Consider the following 26,537-nt stretch of genomic DNA (forward strand, 5'->3'; position numbering starts at 1 on the left):
ACCTACGTGGGCAAATTGCGAGTTGGTCTTACACGGAATAGTGAAAATATCAACATAGATAAGACATAGAAAACATAGATAAATTGTTATTTTGCTCAAATTTAAAATAAAAAATGAAAACAAGTTTTCAATGCCTGTCCTACACACAGGGCCAGAGCCAGTGTCCTTCCAGAGCTCCCTGGATGCTTCCGGATTGGGAAGGCTCTGAGCCGTTTCCGCCGCCATTGCGGATTTTGGACAGAAGATCAGCCGTAGCCACTGCTATCCATCGATGCAGTGCAGAAAGCACACACAGAAGGGGGACATATTTAGCATTTCTACTGATCCCAGATTTCGGAAACACGATTAACAACATTGCATATTACGTTTTATCGTGTTTCTTTTTTGTTTTCACTGACTGGCTCCGACCTACACATACAGTGAGGAGGTCGTAGCTAGCGCGGTGCTACTGCCTAGCTAGCTAGCTGCACGGCTAGAATTTCAGGACTCCGGAGAAGCTCAAGGAAACCACCATGGCTCAAATCCTACCTATCCGCTTCCAGGAGCACCTGCAGGTATGTGGGAACACGTAAAAACTTTAGAAACACCAACATTCTCATTAATTGTTGATTTCCCCGCATAACCATCGTTTGACAGCTTGCTGGCTGAGCTAATGTTAAACGTCAATACCCGCAGCAAATGAATGACCTCCCCTCCCCCGTTTAGCCAGCAGCTAACAACTAGCTTTTCAGGCTAGCAACGCTCATTCATTGCAGTGATGCTGTTGCCTAGCCGACTCAACGTTAGCCGATGTTAGCTGTCAGTGGCGACCATGGGGATAAACTAGTTAACATTAAGCACTTTTGCTGACCTTCAATGACCAGTTATTGCGTTATTGACAATGTATGGCTGCATTTAGGTTAACGTTAGTTAATATCCAACGTTATTACATTAGCTAGCTAACAGTTGCAGGTTGTGTGTCGTGAGGGATGTTGGGAGTCACGTCATCTAATTGTATCTATGTAAGACATTCATTCGTCGACCTGGCTTACATCAAAGTTTATCGCTGGGGTGGCTGTTTTGATGCAGCCTTTAAGGTTTTAATACACCTGATAATGAAATGTCTGTGGTGACTCAAAGCTAACTAGTAGCTGTGAAACCGTGGTCAGCTGCAGTCTGACTGAACCCTGTACCATTTCGCGTCATCATACAATATAAGGTTATGGTACGACAGGGTATTTTTACAACTGAATGGAGTCTTTAAGGTTATTCTGTAGGGGGGTTATAACTGTAAAATGTCACCCATTCTGTCAAAAAAAAAACAATTTCCTCTCTCTCGCATACATACACACATCATTTTCTAGAACACCTGCGAACGGATTAGAGCTAGTTGAGTCAAATTCAAGCTCAGCAGGTACATCTTCTAAAGGTATTGGATTATAAAATGTGTTTAGTGTTGTCACTAAAACCTTAAATTCAAGATTCAACCCCACTAGGGGCAGTTTTCATGGTATGACAATGCACCTTAGATGACTGTTATCCAAGGTACAATATACACTTCTTTGCCAGTGAATTAAGTACAGCTAGCTAAAACAAATGCTGCCTAATACAACAGTCGTTCAATAAATCCTACATTCATAGGTTATAAAAGTATGATATATCAATCATAATATAAAGTCAGTTTCTATTGAAACCCTTTGAGAGGTTCAACTTTTTGGTCATTTGGAGGCTGCAGTTTGTGGTGCTGCTGAACCGTAGTGCATCATACAGAGAGGTGTTTCTGTTATCTAACCTACCCTCATTGATAGAAATGGGGTGGAGAAACTAATGGAGACACCTGTTAGTACAACACAATACAATTATTAGTTTTAGCAAAGCATACCTAAGAAACTGAAGTCTGTGTTACATGTTCGTCAACAAGAATGGTTATACTTGAAGGATGGTGCTGTAGTGAACTGTAACTCAGTCCAGCACATAATACTTATAACAGCACAGCCCCCATGTTCCTAAAAGTCCAACATTGTAGTGTTGAGGGAACCCATTAACACTACACTCGTAATGATAATGCATTTGATTTTGTGCACCTTTTTACCAAGCTGCAACCTCCGGGCCTCAAAAATTAAGCCTATGTGGAAGTGCCAAAAACTGCAGTTCCCTGAATGGCCACTTGAGGCTGGCTCCCAAGGAAGACCCCTTATTAAAATGCCCAACAGCCTGGTACAAATAAAGTATGGTTTTGGTCTCTATTGCCAGTTTCCCTATTCATAACAACTGCATAGGGGGTGAATTTTTGAATTACTCTCTCGTGTAAGATTTATTAAGACTTAAAGCCCCAATATCAAGATTGTGTTACTTAGGTTCTCTTGTGCCAGGAATTTGAACAAGTTGCCTTTTCATATTTATCGTAAAAAAACAAATGTAACCACCACAATTTTAAAAAGGTGAAATTATGCCTTGTGGGACACCTAAAGGAGTGAGATTGATCATTTGTGTGATTTTTTTTAAAAAGCTTGACTTGAGATGATTGTAGGACTCCTACATATATGATATCTTTGCAGAAAGGACTACAATGCAAAGAGGTCTTGTACTATACTATGCATTTTTTGTAGCAAGCTGTGTAGGCCATTGGCTGTTATTAAAACAGGTTGTGCATTCGTATCTCAGCTCCAGAATCTGGGAATCAACCCAGCCAACATTGGATTCAGCACTCTCACCATGGAGTCCGACAAGTTCATCTGTATAAGGGAGAAAGTGGGTGAGCAGGCCCAGGTTGTCATCATTGATATGGCCGACCCGAACAATCCCATCCGCAGGCCCATCTCTGCAGACAGCGCCATCATGAACCCTGCCAGCAAAGTTATTGCCCTTAAAGGTAAGCTCTCGCAAAAATGCATATCTAGCACTGTTAGCACATAGCTTTATGTGCCACCTAGAGAAGAGCGCACTAGGTTTCTGGAATCACATAGACTGAAAAGTAAACCGTTAAGTTTTGTCTGTTCACGTACCACACTATGGTGCTTTTCTAATACACTGGGTCATTTGTGTAAATTTCGTTTGTGTTGTCAGTCAGTTACATAGCTGTCACAGTCTGCTTTTCATTTCGATGTTCACATGTAGACCACCCCATTTCTGTTTGTCAAAAAGGTTGAGTAACTAAATTGTAGTGTAACAAGTGTAAATGTACAAGACGCTGATATTTTAGGAAAAGTAGCCGTGGTACCAGTGGTAGTAAAATGTCATGCTGTCATGAATGCTTTGTGTATTTTGCTTGTTTTTGCTCTTTTTTCATTTCCTACTGCTTTCTTATGTTTGCAGACGGTGAGTTGAATTTTACATATCATGAGTTGTCAAAGTGTAATCCTGTATGCACTGTCTTGAATTGTTTGCACAGTACTGATAGTAATTTCCTTGAATGCTTGAATTTATGAGGATAACACAGGCAGGGCATAAAAAAATTAAGAGAGCAGCTTCAGGACTATCGTTTCTATGTTTTTGTGTGTGTGTGTGTTTGTCCCATTTGCTATGCTGTACATATATTTTATATTACAGCTGACCATTTTCTGGAACATACTGTGCTTCATATTTTTGAATGTAGTTATACTTTGTAATTACTTCGGTACGGTATGAACATAAGCACATAAAGGCTAAAAACTAGCTTCAGAAACATAATTAATTACATCCTGCACAACATTATTGTGGTTATCACAGACTGTATGTCTATGGTCAGAATTTTAGTTGAATGTATCCATTGACTTGGTGGTGAAAACCTCCTAAAGTTGAGATACACATTGCAAACCTGAAGGCAAACATAGGTAGTGTAAAAACAATGTATAGACCTTGATATATTATTAAAAAATGTGCCAGTGTTCACTAATACAGACCCTGAATCAGTTTTAAACTGTCAGTCTTAACCTGAAGGCATCTACATAACAGAATACCCATCTCTGCCAGAAGATTGAATTAAGAAATTAATGACTAACACACCCTGGCATTAACAGTAAATCAGTTGAATATTCAGAAATGTTGCAAAGTATTATGTGCCTTGGAAAATGGTTGGTAGTAATGTATATTATGTATGTATGTTAAAGGGCTAAAACATGCAGAAAAAATATAGCATTTAAACAAAGGCAAAATGAAGCAAGCAGTGACATTTAGGCCAGTCATAAACAAATAGTAGGCCATAATGCACTGGCTTTCTTGTGGAAGTAGCTCTTATTCTCATAAGAATTGTATGCTACTGGCCTGTGATGTTATAATGAAATGTATTCCTATATATATATGTATATGTATATATACATATACATATATATAATGTCAGCCAGCAGAGGCTGGTACATTCATACTGATTTGTAGACGATATTTGTTTCTCTGTTTCATTCAAGTATATGTTAATCTAACCTTGAGCTGATGTCAGAGTTTTGATGTAATAAGGTTTTATGTGCCAAATTTTCCGTTTAGTTACGATATGGAGAATAAAAAAATGTTCCATTTTGCCACCCCCAGTGGTACAATCAAGGAAGACACTGTGGCATGTAGCAAAGCACAGGGCAACATGGGCAAAAACACATAATAAAACACTGGGAGATGCACAGATACTGACAATAAATAAATACATGAAATTATACATAATTTATCAATGAAAGATAAGACTGAAGTGCACATCTTAATATTCTGCTTTGCCTGGGTTTATTCCAGCTTCCAGTAAGAGAAAGAGCAAGCAAACTTGAGAGTTGGCGAGCAAGAGGGTGACACTGAGCAAGCTTAATTTGTTTTTTATTTAATGCAACATAATTCTGTAGTTAAGCACTATCATATATACAAGTAGAGTTGCAGTGTCATCTTTGATGATGATCTTGGATTAACCTGTGACACCAGTCAGATGGATCAAATGAATGTGCTACTGAACGTTCAGATAAAGTGTCGACTGGCCAGCCCCAGGACAATGTAGAGATGGAGACAAATGGACTTTCTTTTGATTACTTTCCTCCTTTTGGCTTGTGTTTGAATCTGAAATTAATTGCTGGGACCCAAAGAATTGCAGTGTCTTTCCTCCAGTGAGACTGAACTGGAGGGGGAAAAAAAAACAGAATGGGTGTGAGTGCATCCGTCCAGCATCTTTCCCATCATCACATCTGTTTGTGTGCTTTGTGGTCTTCTTTTGCTAATCTGCATTCAGACCCAACACAAATTCCCATATCCCTTGTTTTAGGATTAAATTTTGATGTGAATCCCTTATGAGCAAAAGCAACATGCTCGGAGTTTCATTCCTCTAGTAGGTGGTGGGGGCGGAGGGCTGGACACAGGCCATAAAACCTCATTTTGACTGCACTGTGCACCGTGTATTTCGGCAGACATTGGTTGCTAATTGATGTGGTTTTCGCTGAAGAAATCATTTGAGATTTAAATCATTGTATCAAAATAACACTGAAGGCCATTGCTGATGCAGTTAAAAAGCACAGAAAACATAGCCATAGTGATACCTATCTGTAAGTGAGGGTCCAGACCTAAAATAGCACTGTATTAAAAAACATTGTTGAGACAATGATACTGGATCCAGAAAGTCCAGTTTAAGTAATAGATCTACAAGTCTAAAGGCTAATCAGACACCAAAACACTGAACAACATTTTATGCCTTACCAAAGAGGATTTTATTACTTTGGAAATAATCACAGTGACAGTTTAATGTCCCTTGCGATGATTGCAAAGTTGCAATACTTTGTTCACATTGCAAAAATAAATCTACCTGGAATCTTCACCTGCACCTATTTGGTCAGTGCAGTGCCTCATGTTATGACAAAAGTTATGATACATTTTTTGATGCAGTGCTTATATCAGTCTGAACACAGTCTAGTCTATTGGAGTTTCTCAATTTTAAAGTATGTTTTCGAGATGGTTTTAAATTTTCAGTTCACATTTCCACAAGGGGTTTGCATATTCAGCCTCATATGAATGGGTTTCTCATTAACAGTTTATTGCATCAGACCTAACTGAATGCAGATCCACCACCTAAGTGGTTGCCCTTTTGTTGGTCTTGCCTCTTGTTTTGACACTGGTACTGGCTTTTTGTATGGTCCTTTGGTGTTACTCCAACCAAACCCTGACTACCAACATTTTTACAGCAACTGGAGTTTGTTATGCCCAAACGGTATGTTTACTCCCAAAGTCTGCTGTGGGTTGTGTGTGGTAGCTTTAGTCACTAGACTGATTTTGTTAAATACTTTTCTGAGCATTATTATGATTATTAGGATGTTTTGCAGTGTCACAGCATTCATCTGTGTCACACTATGTTAACCTTAGCTCTTAATGTTTTCAGCGGCAAAGACCTTGCAGATCTTCAACATTGAGATGAAGAGCAAAATGAAGGCTCACACTATGACAGATGACGTGACCTTCTGGAAATGGATCTCCCTCAACACTGTTGCCCTGGTCACAGACAACGCAGTCTACCATTGGAGCATGGAGGGTGACTCTCAGCCAATCAAAGTCTTTGACCGTCACTCCAGCCTTGCAGGCTGCCAGATCATCAACTACCGCACTGATGCCAAACAGAAGTGGTTGCTGCTCATTGGCATTTCAGCACAGGTAAATAAACTGTGTGGCTGAAGAGTTGCTTAAACCTGTTTAATCTTAATTGTTAACACATTTACTAAATGCTATTGTATGTCTCAGTTTCAGGAAATAGTTATTGCACTGGAGAACAGCAGCACCACAGTTTAACAATGTCACACATTGTCTTACTTGCCCAATAATCTGCAGTGGAATCATTTTGTGTGATTAATTACTCACTTACATGTACAGTGGTTTCATCCACCATAAAGTGTAATACAAAAATGCTTCACTGTCTCGGACATGAAGATGCATTTATATTAGATATTGCAGATTAAGTTTATGTATTGAAACAGAAGATTTTATCATTGATTTCAGTACTGTTGGTGATGCTGGAAGCAGAGGTGTTAAAGAATCTTGGGCTTTAAACAAACTTTCTCTCCACTTTAGCAAAACCGTGTTGTTGGAGCCATGCAGCTATACTCAGTGGACAGGAAGGTGTCTCAGCCCATCGAGGGGCATGCCGCTGGCTTTGCACAGTTCAAGATGGAGGGCAACACTGAAGAGTCAACTCTGTTCTGCTTTGCTGTGCGAGGACAGGCAGGAGGAAAAGTAAGATGTACTTGCACTGCAAAGTTTCAGGCTGACAGCTATGAAAATGTAGAAACCAGGAGTGACTCATTTAAAAAATGGAGGTCAATAATAAACAAGTGTTTGGTAGTATGTAGAATCCAAATCAAAATTACCACATTTAAAAAAACTGTCCAGAGACCTTTGTAACCTGACTTTGTCTCCCTTTGTTTCAACGTCTTTTCGTTTCTAGCTGCATATCATTGAAGTGGGGACTCCACCGACTGGGAACCAGCCATTTCCAAAGAAAGCTGTGGATGTTTTCTTTCCGCCAGAGGCCCAGAATGACTTCCCTGTAGCCATGCAGGTACAGAAGCTTTTCTGAACCCCCTGAAATATATGACATGGAACTGGGGCCATGCAGCGTTTAACATTTGAGTTCAGTGTCTTTCTGAGGGGCATTTTTATAATGATCTTTTTGTTCATTCTTTAGATTTTCTAACCAGATTTCTTTTTCTGTACATCTAGATCAGTTCCAAGCAAGATGTAGTCTTCCTCATCACCAAATACGGCTACATCCACCTTTATGACCTGGAGACTGGAACTTGTATCTACATGAACAGGATTAGTGGGGAGACCATTTTTGTCACTGCGCCCCATGAGCCTACTGCTGGTATTATTGGAGTGAACAGGAAAGGACAGGTAATGTGCACACACCGGCACCCCATCTATTTAATAGAGTGAAAATGTGTTTAATATTCATTTAAATTAATGTTATGTAATTTCCTAATTAATGACACCATGTTGCATACAGTGCAAAAGGACATTCTTTAACAACCACATACATAACATGGGTTAATGTTCATCAAGATCATATTCGATCATACACGTACATACAAGTTATCTGCCGTAAACACTGAATTATTGACGTTTATGATATATTGCAAATTTCACAAAATTATTTCTGTTTCAAAGTAGGGCTCTCAGATTAAACATAAATTAGAATTACTAAACTTTATCAAATGTTGAAAACATTGAAACATCCATATAAAACTTCAAATCAGTAGCACATGTCTTAGTAAAATTATATCATCATACATACTATATTAGTTATATTAAATTCAAAGTGATCATATAGTATAAATCTATAAAGTGTTTTTGTTCCCTCATCAGTGATTAACACTAACACACATGACAAGCTGTGTAACAACTAAAACTAGAATCCAGAAGATTTTCTCGCTCTCTAGCAGAATGCAACAGATTCAAGTCATTGGCTTCTTGTCACACTGTACAACCCTGAAGGTGTCAGGCTGACAAATGTTTGTAAGATTCATGTAGTGTTGAATCACATGATGTAGCCCACTCCGTTGGGACACTGAATCATCTGCTTGATAATTGTCTGTGGAATAGCCAGCCTCATGATACATTTTTTTTTTTCTGAATTTTTGCAAATTGACAACTTGGACGTATATATCACTGAAGATTATTGATTTTTGATTTGGGATGTTGCTCAAGGCATGAAATGTGGTACAAAGGTAACCATTGAGAACCCTTATGAACTTCTTACAATACACATTTTAAAAAAATGTGAAAAAATTCAAATTGTTTTACAATTTTTTAAGTAAGTTCTGAATAATGAATATCTTCTAAAAGACGAACATAGGTATGCACACAGGTATAAATCCATGGTGTTTATTTCTAAATATGTGCCAGTTTGAGACTCAGTATGTGTATGTGCATACTAGACTGTTCCTGATGATTCACTTTCCTAGTATGTCAGCCCTTTTGTGTACTGTATCAGTGTGGGTCCTTGGGTGTTGTCGTGTGACCTTGACTGAGGAAATCTCTGAAAATAACAGGCTGTTGCAGCATCTTCGGTGTCAGGCAGCATGTGACAGTCACAGCAGGAGGGCTAATCTTGGCTAGGCAAACTACACAGTCTAATCCTGTTATTGCTCTTGGCTCTCACCTGCAGGTCTACCATATACAGCTCGGTGTGTTGGGTGTGCACACACACACACACACACACACACACATGCACTAAATGTAACACTACACGCAACAATGGGCTAATCCCTATCTGTAATTTAGGAATGTGACAAGTACACTTCTTAGGACATAATTCACTTAAATCTATTTTTGCATAAGGAGGTGTGAACAAAGAACGTTCCAAAGTGTACTGTTCATGCAGGAAAGTGTCCAGTTGTTGCAGATAATTGCTAGTATTTGTGTTCACTGGCATGAAATAGTGTAAGTATAGTGTGTGTGGGGCGCTAACCCAGGATGAATCACTGCAGGTGTTCTAGGTGAAGAATGTCACCCTTTGTATGTTTATGTCACCATATGTGTTCATTTACTGTTGTGGTAATTGCTTTTTTGAATGGACTGAGGAAGAAAATTCATAAAAATGCAACATGGACATTGCATTATTTTACACCCAGGAATAAATCCTGTCCATTAGATATCTTCTGTTGTGTACAGACAATAAAACATGTAAATGTACTTCTCCAGGTGTTGTCAGTGTGCGTGGAAGAGGAAAACATCATTCCCTACATCACTAATGTGCTCCAGAACCCAGATCTGGCTCTCCGCATGGCTGTCCGCAACAACTTAGCCGGTGCTGAGGAGCTGTTTGCCCGCAAATTCAACACCCTTTTTGCAGCAGGGAATTACTCAGAAGCTGCCAAGGTGGCAGCCAACGCACCCAAGGTACTGCCAGTGTGCCACTGTGCACTCACAGCAGGGTCAAGCAACGTGACATTACTCGTACTTCAAGTAATACAAGCTCAGACTGTTAGGACTAAGCAGATTTCTGTAGCTTAGTGTGACAATAAACACCCAGAGGTACTGGATATGTAGAACAAGTGTTGATTTGCATACTAAAAATAGTTTAAAGGCAATTAGACAGATTGCCTTATTGTAACTGCAATGGCCTGAGAAGTTTCTGAAAGGAAGACATTATTAATCTAAATTCACTACAGTCACTAATATTCACCTAATGTAACCATACCCCACTGAATCTTCCCACTGGCACTTAATTACTTTGTCTGTCCATCCATTTTTCTTCTCCAGGGTATCTTGCGCACCCCAGACACAATCCGTCGGTTTCAGAGTGTTCCAGCCCAACCAGGCCAGACCTCTCCTTTGCTCCAATACTTTGGCATCTTGCTGGACCAAGGCCAACTTAACAAGTTCGAGTCTTTGGAGCTGTGCAGGCCAGTCCTCCAGCAGGGCCGCAAGCAGCTGTTAGAAAAATGGTTGAAAGAGGACAAGGTATGTGTTCAGCAGGTGGTTTAGCAGTGGACAAGCTTTGTCTTACCTTTACAAGAATTATTTTCACCAATTGTGTCATGAAAAAATATATATCCAGAAACATACCTGCAATCAGACAATATTCACCAAAGTCAGTTAGGTGGCTCCTCCACTTCTACAAATACCACTACACTGCTGCTGAATCATCTTTGTTTTTGGAAGAACTGACCAGGAAATTTTAGGTAAGAACATTTTTGTAAAATAGTGGGAGTGGAGTCAGTTGTAAGCCAGTATGGTGCTTTTATTCAATATGACTCATTTCAGAGTCAGTCTGTCCCTGTTCTTTGAAACACAGCAAGTCGTGAAGCTTGAGGATTACACATAAATGGCAGTTTGGTCATTTTGTTTGCTTGAAAGAGGTTTAAAGTACACCCATTTGATTCTCTGATTTACTTCTCCTGTTTCCTTAATTGCTTTTTCCTGTACTTGTATCACTTATAAACCCTACACTGGTTTTCAATGGCCCTCTGTGTGTGTGTGTGTGTGTGTGTGTGTGTGTGTGTGTGTGTGTGTGTGTGTGTGTGTGTGTTTATAGCTGGAGTGCTCTGAGGAGCTTGGAGACTTGGTGAAGTCTGTGGACCCTACTCTTGCCCTCAGTGTCTACCTTAGAGCCAACGTCCCCAATAAGGTCATTCAGTGCTTTGCAGAGACTGGGCAGTTCCAGAAGATTGTCCTCTATGCCAAGAAGGTTTGTGACAATGCCTACTATTCAGAGTTTTTTGTGATATAATATAAGACTATGTACTTATTCTCCAAAATGCAATGTTGTAACCTGTGTTCCACTGTATCATTTATGTGTTTTATATGATTGCATTGTAGCTATGGCAAATCTCAGATGTAGACCTATTAAGATCTGTTTTCCCCGTAGGTGGGCTATACTCCAGACTGGATCTTCTTGCTAAGGAACGTAATGCGGATCAGTCCAGAGCAGGGTCTTCAGTTCTCACAGATGCTGGTTCAGGATGAAGAGCCACTTGCTGATATTACACAGGTAAAAACAAAAAACATGTTATCATGACACAAGCAACTACATGCCAGATTGTCAAAAATAACAAATGGATTTTATTACATCTGGTGGTTTTCATCAAGAGGTTTATGCAGCGTACAGCAGTAGCTTCTAGCAGGTCCACTTTTCCCCATTTCTTGCACCTACACTACCTGGACCAGTGTTGGCCTAAAGCTTAGAAGAGTAACCTCATGACCGGAAAATCAGTGATGCAGAAACAGAATTATGCAAAGGCTACTGCCCTACATCCAATAGCCAGGAGGAGTTTGGCATCTTTGATAATTTCTGTCTCTTGTGTCTCCAGATTGTTGATGTGTTCATGGAGTACAACCTGATCCAGCAGTGCACATCCTTCCTGCTAGATGCCCTGAAGAACAACAGACCCATGGAAGGGCCACTGCAGACACGCCTGCTGGAAATGAATTTGGTCCATGCACCACAGGTACATAAACGTCCTGATCTTGAGATGGAAAGCCACAGTTAATTTGGGTTGACAGAAGTCCAAATGTTAAAATGAACACAATTCTCACGTTTAGTTACAGATTAATGATTGTATATCTTTAATTGTTTGACATTCAACTTTCGTCCAGATTATAAATTCATTCAATTTATGACTTCAGTTTTTTGAATCATGCTTTTTAAAACTCCCCATAAGGTTTTTTCTTCCTTTCCTTTTTTAATTTCCTGTTGCCCCTGTTACGAAGTTTCTTGTCAAGAAAGCTTCAAGTAAAGTTGAAATGACTTTGTCTCTGTGTCATGTCTTGCAGGTTGCAGATGCCATCCTGGGCAATCAGATGTTCACACACTATGATCGTGCACATGTGGCGCAGCTGTGTGAAAAGGCTGGTCTCCTGCAGAGGGCGTTGGAGCATTACACTGACCTGTATGACATAAAGCGCGCTGTGGTGCACACACACCTTCTCAACCCAGAGGTACAACACAGACCAGGGAACATGGGAAAATACGAACAGAGTTGATGATACAACATGACTAATCCTGTTTGCTACACGTTCTCATTTGAAAAATACATATTAATGTGTTTTGATTAATTGCTTTGTCATTGCGTTCGTGTTGCTGATTGTTTTCTCTTTGTCTCTGCAGTGGTTGGTGAATTTCTTTGGCTCCTTGTCAGTGGAGGACTCTCTGGAGTGTCTGAGGGCCATGCTCTCCGCAAACATCCGCCAGAACCTGCAGATCTGCGTACAGGTCGCCTCCAAGTACCATGAGCAGCTCAGTACTCAGTCTCTCACTGAACTTTTTGAGTCCTTCAAGAGCTTCGAGGGTAAGCTGGGAACATACAGAGTGCCAAGCAAATGTGCTTGTCCTGTTCATTTAGTTAGTTCTCCTCTTGATTTGGACTCTTTTTGTCTTTTAGGTTTGTTCTACTTCTTGGGTTCTATTGTGAACTTTAGCCAGGATCCAGAGGTCCACTTCAAATATATCCAGGCCGCCTGCAAGACAGGCCAGATCAAAGAGGTGGAGAGAATCTGCCGGGAGAGTAACTGCTACGACCCTGAGCGTGTGAAGAATTTCCTCAAGGTCAGAAATGGACCAGAGCAGAATACACTTAATTCAGTAATCTTTTTCCAAGGCTATTACTCAACGAAACAGGCATCTATTAGCCAATAAAAATGCTTCATATTTTTCTCAACAGGAAGCCAAGCTGACCGACCAGCTGCCTTTGATCATTGTGTGTGACCGCTTTGATTTTGTCCATGATCTGGTCCTGTACCTGTACCGCAACAGCCTGCAGAAATACATTGAGATCTATGTGCAGAAGGTACATCATTACTTTCAAGCCTGATGGAAACTGTTTTTTGTAATGTCCATAAAATATTATTATATTATTGTATATTGCGCATTTGTCCATGAATAATTTAATATTTATCATTTATTTCAGGTGAACCCAAGCCGTCTGCCTGTAGTCATTGGAGGGTTACTGGATGTGGACTGTGCAGAGGATGTGATTAAGAACCTGATCATGGTGGTTAGAGGACAGTTCTCCACAGACGAACTGGTGGCTGAAGTGGAGAAAAGAAATCGGTAAGAAGAGAGGAACTAACCGAACTGAATTACAATGGTGGGTCAAACCTTCACAACCTAGCCTTATATGGGGCTCCCTAAAAACTTGGTATTTCACCTGGGGGCGCTGCCTTACTTCCTGCAGTCATACAGTGTTGTGTGCCCGATATAGGTTCTTGTTGGCTCACATTGAGTAATCTCATCACATTTTGGATAAACTGGCAAAGTCATACTCTAAAAATTATTCAATAACTTAATGTTCGCCATTACCCCGTGATTAAGCCTACAGAGATCTCATACCTGATTGTAATTTTTTTTGTGATCATGGATTTATGAAGATGCACATATGAAGATTATTGCTCCTTGTACTGCTGGCAATGCAGGAAACACAACTGGAATTCCTGTAGATTTTAAAATGACTGTTGGTAAACTCACAAATTGACCATCAATACATCATACTGGACAATATGTACAACTAAATGTCCTGCGTTTGACCCATTCACCCAACAAAACCTGGTCCCTCCATGGGCTTTGTCCCTCTTTATACTGTGTCATCTGTCTTCCAAAAGGCTTTCTAGCAGAAAGCCCTGAAGACAAACTTCTCTTTGTACACAGGGGTGAGACCAAATTATAGGAAATCAACATGCACTCAGATGGTAACGAAGCCCGACAAAGCGTGTATTGCTATGTCCTGCTACACTACGCGTATCTGAGTGGTAATACTTAGTTTACTTAGGTAACACTTTTTTTTAGAGACTCATGACTAATTTCTCATGAGTCTGCAGTTGTTTTTCATCTTCAAACCTTGTGCTGAGAAGTCCTTACCATGTGTCTTTCTCCAGACTGAAACTGCTTCTGCCCTGGCTGGAGGCTCGTATTCATGAAGGATGTGAGGAGCCCGCTACCCACAACGCCCTGGCAAAGATCTACATCGACAGCAACAACAATCCTGAGCGCTTCCTGAGGGAGAACCCCTACTACGACAGCCGCGTAGTGGGCAAGTACTGTGAGAAAAGAGACCCCCACCTGGCCTGTGTGGCCTATGAAAGAGGACAGTGTGACCAGGAACTCATTCACGTGAGTTTAATCTGAAATCGTACTTACATTGAAGACAAAAATCGATCATGCATGCCATGTTGCTCAATTTGTTAATTAACGTTTGATGTTTTAGTTCTGATGTGCATACATCACTTTCATGACATTTCTGAACTGTTGTTGTCTCTCATGTTAACTTTATTTGTATATTAGGTTTGCAATGAGAACTCACTATTCAAGAGTTTGTCACGCTACCTTGTACGTCGCAAGAACCCTGAACTGTGGGCAAGCGTGCTGCTGGAGACCAACAATTATAGAAGACCACTCATCGACCAGGTCTGACCCCTTGCCATCTCTGATACAAACTTATAACTAACCAATTTATTATAATTGGAAACATTACGCAATTTGTGTCTTCTAATTTGTTTTTTTTTTCTTTCAATCTACCAGTTTGGCAATAGGATTGTTAAATTGTAATCTAGGTTATTTTTTTTTTACCTTTGCTTAAAACATCAGCTATAATACATCACATCTGTTGCTACAGGTTGTCCAGACAGCTTTGTCTGAGACCCAGGATCCAGAGGAGGTGTCTGTCACAGTCAAGGCCTTCATGACCGCTGACCTTCCCAATGAGCTCATCGAGCTTCTGGAGAAGATTGTCCTGGACAACTCTGTCTTTAGCGAGCACAGGTGAGAGAGGCTTGACATTACCTGTACATCCAAAATGTTTAAGGTTCTGATTCCAAGATATACGTAGAAAATCATTGAGACTGTCCTTTGTTGTTGTATTTTTTTCTAGAAACCTCCAAAATCTGCTCATCCTGACAGCCATTAAAGCTGATCGGACACGCGTTATGGAGTACATCAACCGTCTTGACAACTACGATGCCCCAGACATTGCAAATATTGCCATCAGCAATGAGCTGTTTGAGGAAGCCTTTGCTATTTTTAGAAAATTTGATGTCAACACCTCTGCTGTGCAGGTCAGTTAATTACTATGGCCACCAGAATTGTGTTATTAAAGTTGATGTAACGTGATCTGATATGATCTGTGCTCTCAATTTTTCCAGGTTCTGATTGAGCACATCGGTAACCTGGACAGAGCTTATGAGTTTGCTGAGCGGTGCAATGAGCCACCAGTGTGGAGTCAGCTAGCAAAGGCCCAGCTTCAGAAGGGCCTGGTCAAAGAAGCCATTGACTCTTACATCAAGGCTGATGACCCCTCTGCTTACATGGAGGTGGGACAAGCTGCAGCCCAAAGTGGTAAGATGAACTTTATTAGCTCATTTGATGCTTTGATCTGAAGTATTTTGGATAAATGCTGAGTTCAGGGTGCTTTGTCATTTATTGTTTTATTTCATGAAGACACTTTAGTAGTGTTTTGGTAAATATACAATAGATAGATGTGTGTATGAAACTTATCAGAGTTGATTGTCATGTACAGGGAACTGGGAGGACCTGGTGAAGTTTCTGCAGATGGCCCGTAAGAAGGCCCGCGAGTCATACGTTGAAACAGAGTTGATCTTTGCACTGGCCAAGACCAACCGCCTGGCTGAGCTTGAAGAGTTCATCAACGGGCCCAATAATGCTCACATTCAGCAAGTAGGTCCTGGGAAGCACAGAGACATGCAACACACAGTTGAGAGTTGGACACAGTTCACTACTCACAGTTGTAGGGCTTTCGAATAGTTCAAGGCCTTGAAGCTTTATTCGTAATACTAACGTTTGAATTCTAATGCTAAGCAGCATTTTGTTTTCTCTTTTCTGTCTGTCCATTTTGTAGAAACCAGATATTTCTGCACAATTGCAGATAAAGCTTCTGCTACTCTAATATTCATCATGTCATACTAAAGTGGAGGATTAGAGTCCAGTATGGGCTGCAATCCAATCCCAGTAGCCCCAGAGCATTGTAAAGTCCAAATCAAAGTTTATTGTAAAAAAAAAAAAAAAAGAAAAATGACTAACTCATTTTATATGATGAATCACTTTATTCAAATTGAGGGTTTTGTGTGAATGTAAAAAAAAAAGTCAGCTCTACACAGTTTGTACCACTTAAGTCTCTTTTTACTGTTTGTTGCTACTTTACTGATCTTTTTTTGTTCTTTGTCAATTTTTCTTCAGGTGGGTGACCGTTGCTATGATGACAAGATGTACGAGGCAGCCAAGCTGCTTTACAACAACGTGTCCAACTTCGGTCGTCTGGCCTCCACTCTGGTGCACCTGGGAGAGTACCAGGCAGCTGTGGACGGAGCTCGCAAGGCCAACAGCACCCGCACCTGGAAGGAGGTAAGGAATGATGATACAGCTCATTTTAAAGTCTGTACTTCTTTCTTCTGTAACCTTCCGTTCTTTGAAGAGTATAGAGTCAAATGAAGCGTTTCAGTCTTCTCTATCTGCCACTAAGCTGTCCTACAGTGCCTGTGGGCAGTGTACTTAAACTCATTGCTTGATTTGCTCCTCTTCTCTTCCAGGTGTGTTTTGCATGTGTAGATGGAAAAGAGTTCCGTCTTGCCCAAATGTGTGGCCTGCATATTGTCGTCCATGCCGATGAACTGGAAGAACTCATCAACTACTACCAGGTAACTGGGACCAGTGTAAATCTTACCTTTTAAATATACTATGAATGCTGGGTAACTGAGCACATATACTATCTGCAATCATCCTTTTGTGCACATACAGTATGGTTTTGTGTTGGCCTTGCTTTGCACTTAAATGCCAAATGTCTTTTGTATTCTGTTTGTATTGTATGGTTTAAAGGGTTATGGCTAGTGTCATTAAGTGTCTCTGTACCCTCCAGGACCGCGGTTATTTTGAGGAGTTGATCACCATGCTGGAGGCCGCCCTCGGTCTGGAGCGTGCTCACATGGGTATGTTCACTGAGCTGGCCATCCTCTACTCCAAATTCAAGCCCCAGAAGATGAGGGAGCACCTGGAGCTCTTCTGGTCTCGTGTCAATATTCCTAAGGTAAGGCAACTTCAAACAAAGCATGATTAATTATCAACTTTACAACATATACACTGTGTTCCAAATCGTTATGCAGGTGACATATCAGTAGGATTGCAGGTCACTTAGTTTTTAGTTTTTCAATGAAAGTGTTTGGCTGTTTTTATTTGTCCTATTTTGCACCGTGCACTGCCTTGCAAAAAGCATGAAAACAAACATCGACAACCAAAAACAGATTATTGAACTGTTAAAAAGATTTGTATGTGATTCAGAACACAGACAAATTTGTTGAGATAAAGGCTTTTAAGGGAAGTCTCTGATAGGCAAATTAATAGTGTTAAAAGGGCAACGATAAAAAAAGCCTGTTCAAACAGATATTTGAAGCTGCTGGTTTCTTTCTGGAGTCCAAAGAACCTCTCGATGCAGATTCCTCCAGATGCTTGCAGGTGTGCGTAAAGCTGTATTTCAGCCTCCTCTAACCAATGCTCCCAAAGATAAATGTTTGCAGTGGGCTCAGAAATGGATAAAGAGTCATTTTCAAACGGTTTTCACTGATGAGTGCTTTGGTACTACCGCATTCCAACGAGAGCAAAGCAAAGAGGTGGTGGGATGATGTTTTGGCCAGGAATACTGGGAAGAGAGGAGGTGGGTCTCTTTTAGGGGAGATCTCAGTATAACCCCTGCAGAATATGTGGAGTACCTTACTCAACATTTCATGCAACAAATATAACAGATTTTTTGTTTTGAATTTATTATGACCTTGTGAATGTTTTGAACCTGCGTTAATCATTTTGAACAATGTAGTTTGATTCCTTTTCAAAATATTAAAAAAGCTTTTTTGATCATTCGTAGTTTTGCCTGTAATAATATCCACATTATTTTATAATTGTTGAGGATAAAACAGCCTTAATCGTATTGGCTCTTTAGGAAAGACAAACAACAATGGCATGTGCATAATAATTTGGAATACAGTGTACATATAACAATCCTGAACAATCATATGCACCATTGTAGAAGCAGCTGTAATAAATAAATAATAATCAATTCCTGTTGTGTGTGTTTTTGTATCAGGTTCTCAGGGCAGCAGAGCAGGCCCACCTCTGGGCAGAGCTGGTGTTCCTCTACGACAAGTACGAGGAGTATGACAACGCCATCATCACCATGATGAACCACCCATCTGACGCGTGGAAGGAGGGCCAGTTCAAAGACATTGTCACCAAGGTAAGAAAAAGAAAAGACAAATCGGTTAGTGGTGTTAGTTATCATTATGGTAAGAGATTCTACTAGTGAGGGCCCAAGCACAACAATGACCTTTAATTGTGGTAGAAATTATTTATTGATGATCAATTGAGTATATCTGTGTTTTTCATTGTAGGTGGCCAATGTGGAGCTGTATTACAAGGCCATCCACTTTTACCTGGAGTTCAAACCATTGTTACTGAATGACCTGCTCATCGTCCTCTCTCCAAGACTGGACCACACACGTGCCGTCAACTTCTTCAGCAAGGTCATTATTGCTTTCTGTAAACAATTCTCCAGGTGTTTAATTGTGTTTAATTACGAAATACCTTCTAAAAATGATATGATAGAAATGAATGCTATTGTGACTCACTTGTATTAAGTTGTCGATAGAGGTGCTGTGAGATGGTGACCTGTGAAAACAACATGCAGTTTAATAAGAGTTTACATGAAAATAGACATTGATCTTTTTTCTGATTCTTTGTTTAGGTGAAACAGCTTCCTCTGGTGAAACCATACCTAAGGTCTGTCCAGAACCACAACAACAAGTCAGTGAATGAGGCACTAAACAACCTCTTCATCATTGAGGAAGACTATGCGGTATGATATTTTAACACTGTGTATTTTAACAGATAGTGTCCAAAGTTTTCTAATTTCTTACCAGTAGAATAAATGTTTTCACAGAGTTGCATTTTCAGTTGTATCCCCTCTCTCTCTTATCCAGGCACTGCGCACTTCCATTGATGCCTATGACAACTTTGACAACATCTCACTGGCCCAGGGCCTGGAGAAGCACGAGTTGATCGAGTTTAGGAGGATCGCAGCCTACCTTTTCAAGGGCAACAACCGCTGGAAACAGAGTGTCGAGCTCTGCAAGAAGGACAAGCTCTACAAGGTGCATGATCACTAAAACAAATACTAGCTTTCAGTAAATACTCCACTTCTTCCAAATAATGTAAACCAAGGCCCTGAAACCCATGTGAATTGGTTTTGCTATGCAAATTGAATTGCAGATGTGAACACCTTTCCCCATGCCAATGTATTGTCGCTGTCTTCTCTGCAGGATGCTATGCAGTACGCATCTGAGTCCAAAGACATCGAGCTGGCAGAGGAGCTTCTTGCTTGGTTCCTGAAGGAAGACAAGAAGGAGTGTTTTGCAGCCTGCCTATTCACCTGCTACGACCTGCTGCGGCCCGACGTGGTGCTGGAGACCGCATGGCGACACAACATCATGGACTTCTCCATGCCATACTTCATCCAGGTCATGAGGGAGTACCTCTCTAAGGTGGGTTGGCCAGAGGTAACCAGTGTGTGCAGTGTATCAGGATAAGATATATGGCTTTATGGGAAGATTTCTTAAAAGAAAAGGCAAAATCCTAGCAAACCTAAAGTAACTACAGCGAAAAGAGGTCATTTGAAGGTAGAGGGGCAAGACTTCGTGTTCACTGTGTTTTTTATTTCTATGATGCTGTTAGGTGTTGATACTTCTGGAATAGTATTTGTAAACCTGTATGTATCTGTGGAGACCCACCTTTCTATTGTTTGTGAGACCTGCTCAGGTGGGTGTACCACAGAAAGAAACTTAATATTCAATTAAATCTTTATTCTTTCCCTATTTGCTGTCTGGTATTTCCAGCCACCTGAGACCTAAATAGAAGCAGCTGCTAAAATGTGTTTGCAAATACTATACAGCTGTAGGCAGTGTCACACAGTTTACCCCCAGACCATATCAAAGACGAAGCCCCCAGTATGGCCTTTTCTTTCCTCCATTCATGCTCATCTTCCTATGCTTCTGTCATGTGTCATCACTGGTGTTTTCCTTTTCATTTGAGTTTCCATCCATTCAAGCTACTTTTCCATACAAATGTGTTCTGGAGGAGATTCATAACTGCTGTGTCGCTCGTCATGCCATTTATCTCTGTTACATGGCAAAAAATATGACCCACCTATTGCTTTCATAACAGATAGTAGACCTGAGGGGAGCATTTGTAAAATTTGTTGCATTTATTTGCCAAACTTGAAATGTCAAGTTGGTGGATTTTACTACATCAAAAAAAATGCAGTTTGTCATTTCAGCTGTCATGTAGTTAGTCTTCTTGTGGCTGACTACTTGTTGGTGCTTGTTGTGGCAAACCCCACCAGTTGTTTACTTAAGCAGCTGAAATAAAGAATTCTTTGTATAGTGACAATAAGTCATTTTCAAGTCTTTGCATTATATATTAAACACTCAACATTATTTCTAAACCTTGTTTAAGTGTTAAAACATACTGTAGTCCCTATTAGGCAACATCTGTGTTTTATTTTTTACACTGTTGTAAGCAACAAGGGGAACATTCACAGTACCAAAGTGATCTCAAGTCTGCATTTGTATCAAAAGTGGTGTTATTACCCGCATCTCTCTCTCTCTATCAGGATTTTTGTGTTTGTGACAAATCGCCTGTTTGCTCTTTTCTCTCTGTCGATTTCTATTTTGGGAGACTTCCATTTGTTTTTTTTTCCTCCTTAAGTTGCCTCTCTGAATTTCCTTTCCAGGTTGATGCGATAAAGGAAAAGGTGAAAGTCGAATCCATTTTCTAATCATTCTTTTTGACCCCTCTCCCCTGTCCTGTAGCCTGTAGTTTGGAGGAGTAAAATTAGCAGAAACTGCATGACCCCATCCCCTCCCCTCCCCCCATGTCACTCTGCTGCTTCTGATTGTAAACTCCACATCTCCACTAGACCACCTACCAACCCACAAGACTTCAGAGTGGGGCTCTTCACACCCATCCCTCAGGGCTCTGCTAGGTTTACTGGTGTCAGTGATGGCTCTGGATCAAAGAGAGTCACCTAAAAACCAATTATTGATATTGGAAGGGACAAAAAACTCCAAGCGGAGGTCTTTTATTCCAATGTGTTCAAGACTTTAGATTATTTTCCTCCTCTGCATTAGTCAAAGTCACCACTAATTATTGCTGATGGATTCACCTACTGGGAGATCTTATGAGATCACTGTAAACTTGTGTTTTTGTTAAAGTGGTGACACGTTGCTGTCAGGGATGTCAGATTTTCTCGGGACGTGTCAATGCCTTTACGTCTGATCCTAACTAAAGCTAGCCAGCGTTGACTCAGGATCTATGTTCTGGTTTGACTAAATACTACTTTTAATTGGCAGGATTACAGTTCAGAGCATTAGCCTTAGACTTTTTTTTTGTTGTTCTAAGCCTCACTGACACCGGTAAAATGTATTTTTTGTCAGCAGGAAACAAACCATAAATACAACCCTAACCTGCTATTGTCTTTTAAGCTTGACTAGACGAGAGATTTTTCTCTGAAAACAGCTGCCTGCTGCAGCCGACGACGACACTTTGAGAGCAGTGAGAGTGAACCGAAGCACTAAGTTTACAGATGCTATGAAGAGCTGGGGCCAACTGCAGAGTCCGGTGCTAATTCTCTGTGGGTCTGTCAATACGAGTGTCCCCCCTTTTCTATCAAATATGCCCCATGACAGCCGTTCTCCTCAAACACACCAAGCCACGCACTTAAACCAGCAAACCCATCAGCTCTCCATAGGTGTGGGTGAAGAGCGCTACTCTGGATAAATACTCCACCTGCTGTGGTCAGGTCCTTTTCTCACAGACTTGTAGATCAGTTTTAATGTTCAATCGTCTTGTAACACCACTCAGCTGCAGGCTGCTGCTGGACATTATCCTGGCGTAATATATCATCATGTTGTGAGGGCATATTTATGTCTGCATGTGGATAGCAGTGCAGTAGCATAGACTGCAGTGTAACACCTAATTTCAGTAATAGATAAGCCAGTGAGGCATTATGTAAGTGAAGTGACCATTCTTTCAGAGACCTCTCTATTATTTTCTCCATGTCTGTCTGTACTACTGAATTTATGTCAGTGCTATAAAAACCAAGCAGCATTCAAGAGGGAGGTATTTTCCTACACTATATGTCTGAGTATTCTTCACTACTGTAAAGTGTGGTCTCTTCAAGTGACAAACAAGATGAGTTTATGAGAGCATATAATCTGTAGTTTGGGTGTGTTCTCTGGGGAAAAACTACATGTAGAGCAACAAGCATGCATTTCCCCTTCCCTTGGTAGCATCAGCAGCACTCAGGCCAGGCTAGGAGACATCGTTGTTGGCTGTGCCCGCTTCTGGAAACTTGAACTGGCTGTACAAAACCATCCCCTCCACCCTCTTTCACACTCCCTCCACTATACTCTCTGCTTCTCCGTCTTTCTTTCTCATGCACTCTTCAAGAAGAAAATAACAAAACTGCCGCTTCAGCATGTCTCTCAACCCTTCTCTTCTGAAACAAAACAACAGCTTGTCTTTTCTTGAAACAGCCTGCTTAACCAGACTGACTGACTGTAGTAGTAAACCAGACAGTATGTAGAGAACTGAACCCAAATCCACCATGAGATGGAAGCTATGCTGTTACATCATGTAGCATTGTCCTTCACTGACTTTTATTGGTATTGAAGATGCACACTGTCATAGCTGGGGGTAATACCTGAAGCTTTTTGCTGCCTGCTTCATTCTCTAAGTTGTTTTAGCTCTATCTTTTGTCCTTTCCCCGCCATTGTCTTCTTCTGCTCTGCTCAACAAGTGCTGAAGCACCAATTAAAGTCCAGGAAGTTTTAGCAAATTGAGTCTCAAGGCTGCTACATGCTTCTTGTAGCTGTTGGCAGGCAGGCAGTGACTTAACTGGGCCATGTGTGAAGGCCAGGGACATGCCTCTGGAAATGTTCAAACTTGAAAATGACAGAATAGGTAAATAAAAGAACAACAAATTTGTCAGTGCTTATTCTAACCTGCAAATATGTGGCAATACATTTAATATCTCAAGGTTTTGGACTGTTGCTTGGACAAAACAAGCCTTTTGATGACATCCCCTCCACTCGGTGGACATTTTTCTCTGATCAAGTAATTAAGCAGATTAATCAATAATGAAAATAGTTATTAGATGCAGCCGTATTTTCAGCATTAATTATTTGCACTATACTGTAGAAGGAAACTCAGTGCATTTCAAATAAACATATAAATTCTTGTTTATTCCTTATTGACCACAAAAAGCTATAAAGGATCCTCGTGAAGAGCATTTTTACGCCTGTCCCATGAATGTCTAAGGACAGAGTGAAGTAAGTGTGCATACATGTTTCTGGATGGCACACAGCAGTCTACAGACAAGTGAGCGTAAACACAGGGACATGAAGCTTTTTCTCAGTTAAGTCTTACTTAGTAACTGTATTTTATTATCTTTAGAGCTCAGTTTTTCAGAATCAAGTCTCTGCCTCTGTTAGGTTCATAGTAACAGCTGGAAAATGTATTATAATACAGACAGAAACGCTACTGAAGGCTAACTAAGCTGTGACTTGGTCTGCTTCTCTGTCTTTAATACAAAGATGTGCAAAACGTGTTGATATTCTGCTAAGGGACGGACAAACTGTTACGTGAAAAACATGAATGTAGGTTTTTGTACAGCTGTTTATACTGGTGAGGGGTTGGTTCTCTACATACTCCATATTTCCAACATGGTAGAGTAGATGATTTGGATGGCTGGATGGTGGGACCATTATTGCCCAGTAGCTGTTTGTCTTTGTCTCCCCTCCTAATCCCTAATACTTTCCACAAAGAAGTCGATGTCTATCTGACAGACTGCTGTAGCCAAGTTCGATAGAGTAGCCAGTAGCTCTCCAGATGCAGTTACACCTGTTGCCTTCTAGAGGGCCTCCAACACATTAGCAAGGCCTGCGTCCTGCAGCCTGTTTTTTATTTAAATCTGGACTGTATTCGTCTTCGCCTGTCAGGAATGGTCCCATCCGTCAGCCAGTGAAATGCCCCAGAGGTCAGTTTTTACAAACCCGGCGCCTCAGCCCTTGCTCTTCACGAGCCCCATCGGCCGCAGTGTAACTGAGTTCTGACACTGTCGTTGTTGTTGTGTTTTACACAGGTGGACAAACTCGAAGCCTCTGAGTCTCTGAGGAAACAGGAGGAGCAGGCTACAGAGTCTCAACCCATTGTTTACGGTAAAAAAAACCACACTCACACAGATGATAATGTTAGTGTTAGTGTAATCCAGCCCTCACCAGTTTTGAGGATGTTTAAAGGAAAAGTGGAGAATATTTTGAGAATATGACCACAGCCATGCTCTTCTAACAACTTATTCTGATGTTTGTGTTGCAGGCACACCCCAGCTCATGCTCACAGCAGGGCCCAACGTGGCCGTTCCTCCTCAGCAGCCCTACGGCTACGGCTACACAGCAGCACCAGGCTACGGCCAGCCGCCACAGCCCAGCTTCGGTTATGGCATGTGAACACCCACCAACTCCAACGACCCCCATCACGACTTAACCCGACACCTTCCCTCCATCTGTCATTCTCTCTTTGTGTTCCTCACCAGCTTCCCATGGTCTTCTACTCACAACAGGGGCCACAAGCAAGCAACAGCCCACTCTCATTTTGAGTACTATTTTTTTATTACGTTGTCCTGTTAGAAGAGAAAACATTTAACTGCATTGAAGGACTTTTATTTGTATTGTTTGAAAAGAAATTGGACCACATGTTTGTTTGTTTTTCACATTCCATATTTATGACTACTTATTTAGAATTATTTTTGTGTTGATGTTAATGTCATGTTTTTTTAATTGGTTTATGGTTTGTGCAGAAGTGGACTTGTTAAAGCTCAGCAATGAACCTTTGAAGTAGGTGGAGGAGCATTGGATTTTGCACTCGTGAAGAAATTAATGTAGAGAAGCTCTTACTTTTGATGTACGGAACATGTGAACAGCTTACATTGTCTTGTTTGTCTGTATAATGCATTTCATCATTGTATATTCTGAGGAAAAAAAGGTTACATATAATATTTGAACATATATTGCCATTTCAATGGCTATAGCTAGCAACACTAAGTGATGATAGTATATTCTGCACAGGCGTGTAGCTTTATGGAGTTTTAAATGCATACAGACGTATGTCACTGTGTGAATGAGTGTGTGTTTGTGTGTGAGAGTGACCTGATGGTCTAAATAAGAATTTTAAACCCCTCTCAGCCTGTACTGGGCTATTCAATCCACCCTCCTAGGTGTTAGCTCTCCCTCATTGGCTCCATGTATTTAGGTGACCTCTTGTGCCGTGTACAGTGCTTGTGTGAGACTGTATCTGTGTATGTGCAAGGACGGGACCACGGCTACCAAACCCCAGGGCCCTTAACCCTTAACCGTACCGTGTGTGTGTATTTACTCTGAACCCTCCTCATGCTGAGGTCCGTGTATGCCAGGTGTTGTGCTGTTTCCCTCGGTCACCATTACTTTTTTTGCGTGTACAGATGTGAACATGACGAATTGAAAACTTTTAGATGGAGACCCCACCCATCTGTCCTCCACCTGCTCTCCTGTCCTGTTTCCTCCTTCGTCAATGCTTAATGGCAAGAACAAATAAGGAGGCAGAAGAAGACGGGCCAGTGGAATCTTTGGTGTCCTAAAGACAACTTGATTAGATCCATAAACACTCCTGTAGGTTGTGTGTTTAGATGGTTATGATGAAGAAATTAGGTCTCAGTACATCCAGTTCTTTGTCAAGAATGGTCTGAAATAAGAGCCTGTATTTACCTTGATGTACTTAACTTCCTTACATGCTTTAAGCTGTGTGTGTAAAGTGTCATCCTAACCCTAACATAAGTTGAATTCCTTTCTGTTGTCATGCATATTAGTAATAAAGGGGATCTGTCATTGATAAGTGGAAGAATATGACTCACCTGAAAGGGAAATACTAGCCTAAATAAAAACTCAAAATTGTACCCAGTCTCTGGTGGAGTCAGTGTGTGAGAGGAAGTGGTGATGTCTCAAATATGCATCCATTCAAAGAGCCATCCTAAAACAAAAGCTTGTAAAAC

The 26,537-nt window shown here is 40.8% G+C and overlaps 1 protein-coding gene across 2 annotated transcripts; it reads left to right on the top strand.

The window, feature by feature from the left end:
• The first annotated feature begins 241 nt into the window (after positions 1–241).
• On the top strand, positions 242–26,534 carry LOC121608749 (clathrin heavy chain 1). 2 transcript variants are annotated; one of them, XM_041940079.1, is made up of 33 exons: positions 242–554; positions 2,644–2,851; positions 3,295–3,297; positions 6,293–6,561; positions 6,976–7,137; positions 7,349–7,462; positions 7,624–7,797; positions 9,607–9,804; positions 10,168–10,368; positions 10,943–11,095; positions 11,276–11,398; positions 11,718–11,855; positions 12,181–12,345; positions 12,515–12,695; positions 12,789–12,952; positions 13,068–13,193; positions 13,314–13,456; positions 14,278–14,512; positions 14,684–14,806; positions 15,015–15,160; positions 15,270–15,453; positions 15,541–15,733; positions 15,915–16,072; positions 16,592–16,756; positions 16,942–17,049; positions 17,268–17,435; positions 18,486–18,635; positions 18,790–18,921; positions 19,143–19,253; positions 19,378–19,548; positions 19,717–19,938; positions 24,597–24,672; positions 24,830–26,534. In XM_041940079.1, the coding sequence occupies exons 1-33, from the start codon at positions 513–515 to the stop codon at positions 24,958–24,960; spliced, it is 5,037 nt and encodes a 1,678-aa protein (XP_041796013.1). In that variant the 5' UTR covers positions 242–512; the 3' UTR covers positions 24,961–26,534. The 2 variants fall into 2 exon arrangements, with proteins under 2 accessions (XP_041796013.1, XP_041796014.1); XM_041940080.1 differs by lacking the exon at positions 3,295–3,297.
• The last annotated feature ends 3 nt before the right edge of the window (positions 26,535–26,537 follow it).

The sequence above is a fragment of the Chelmon rostratus genome, chromosome 7, assembly GCF_017976325.1.
Source record: "Chelmon rostratus isolate fCheRos1 chromosome 7, fCheRos1.pri, whole genome shotgun sequence".
NCBI lineage: Eukaryota > Metazoa > Chordata > Actinopteri > Chaetodontiformes > Chaetodontidae > Chelmon > Chelmon rostratus.

Bases quoted from the DNA above. Each gene is read 5' to 3' on its own strand.
- LOC121608749 (XM_041940079.1), top strand. From the start codon at position 513: ATGGCTCAAATCCTACCTATCCGCTTCCAGGAGCACCTGCAG. The intron at 15,454-15,540 runs GTCAGTTAATTA...CAATTTTTCCAG, and splicing joins TCAACACCTCTGCTGTGCAG to GTTCTGATTGAGCACATCGG. The intron at 18,636-18,789 runs GTAAGAAAAAGA...TTTTCATTGTAG, and splicing joins TCAAAGACATTGTCACCAAG to GTGGCCAATGTGGAGCTGTA.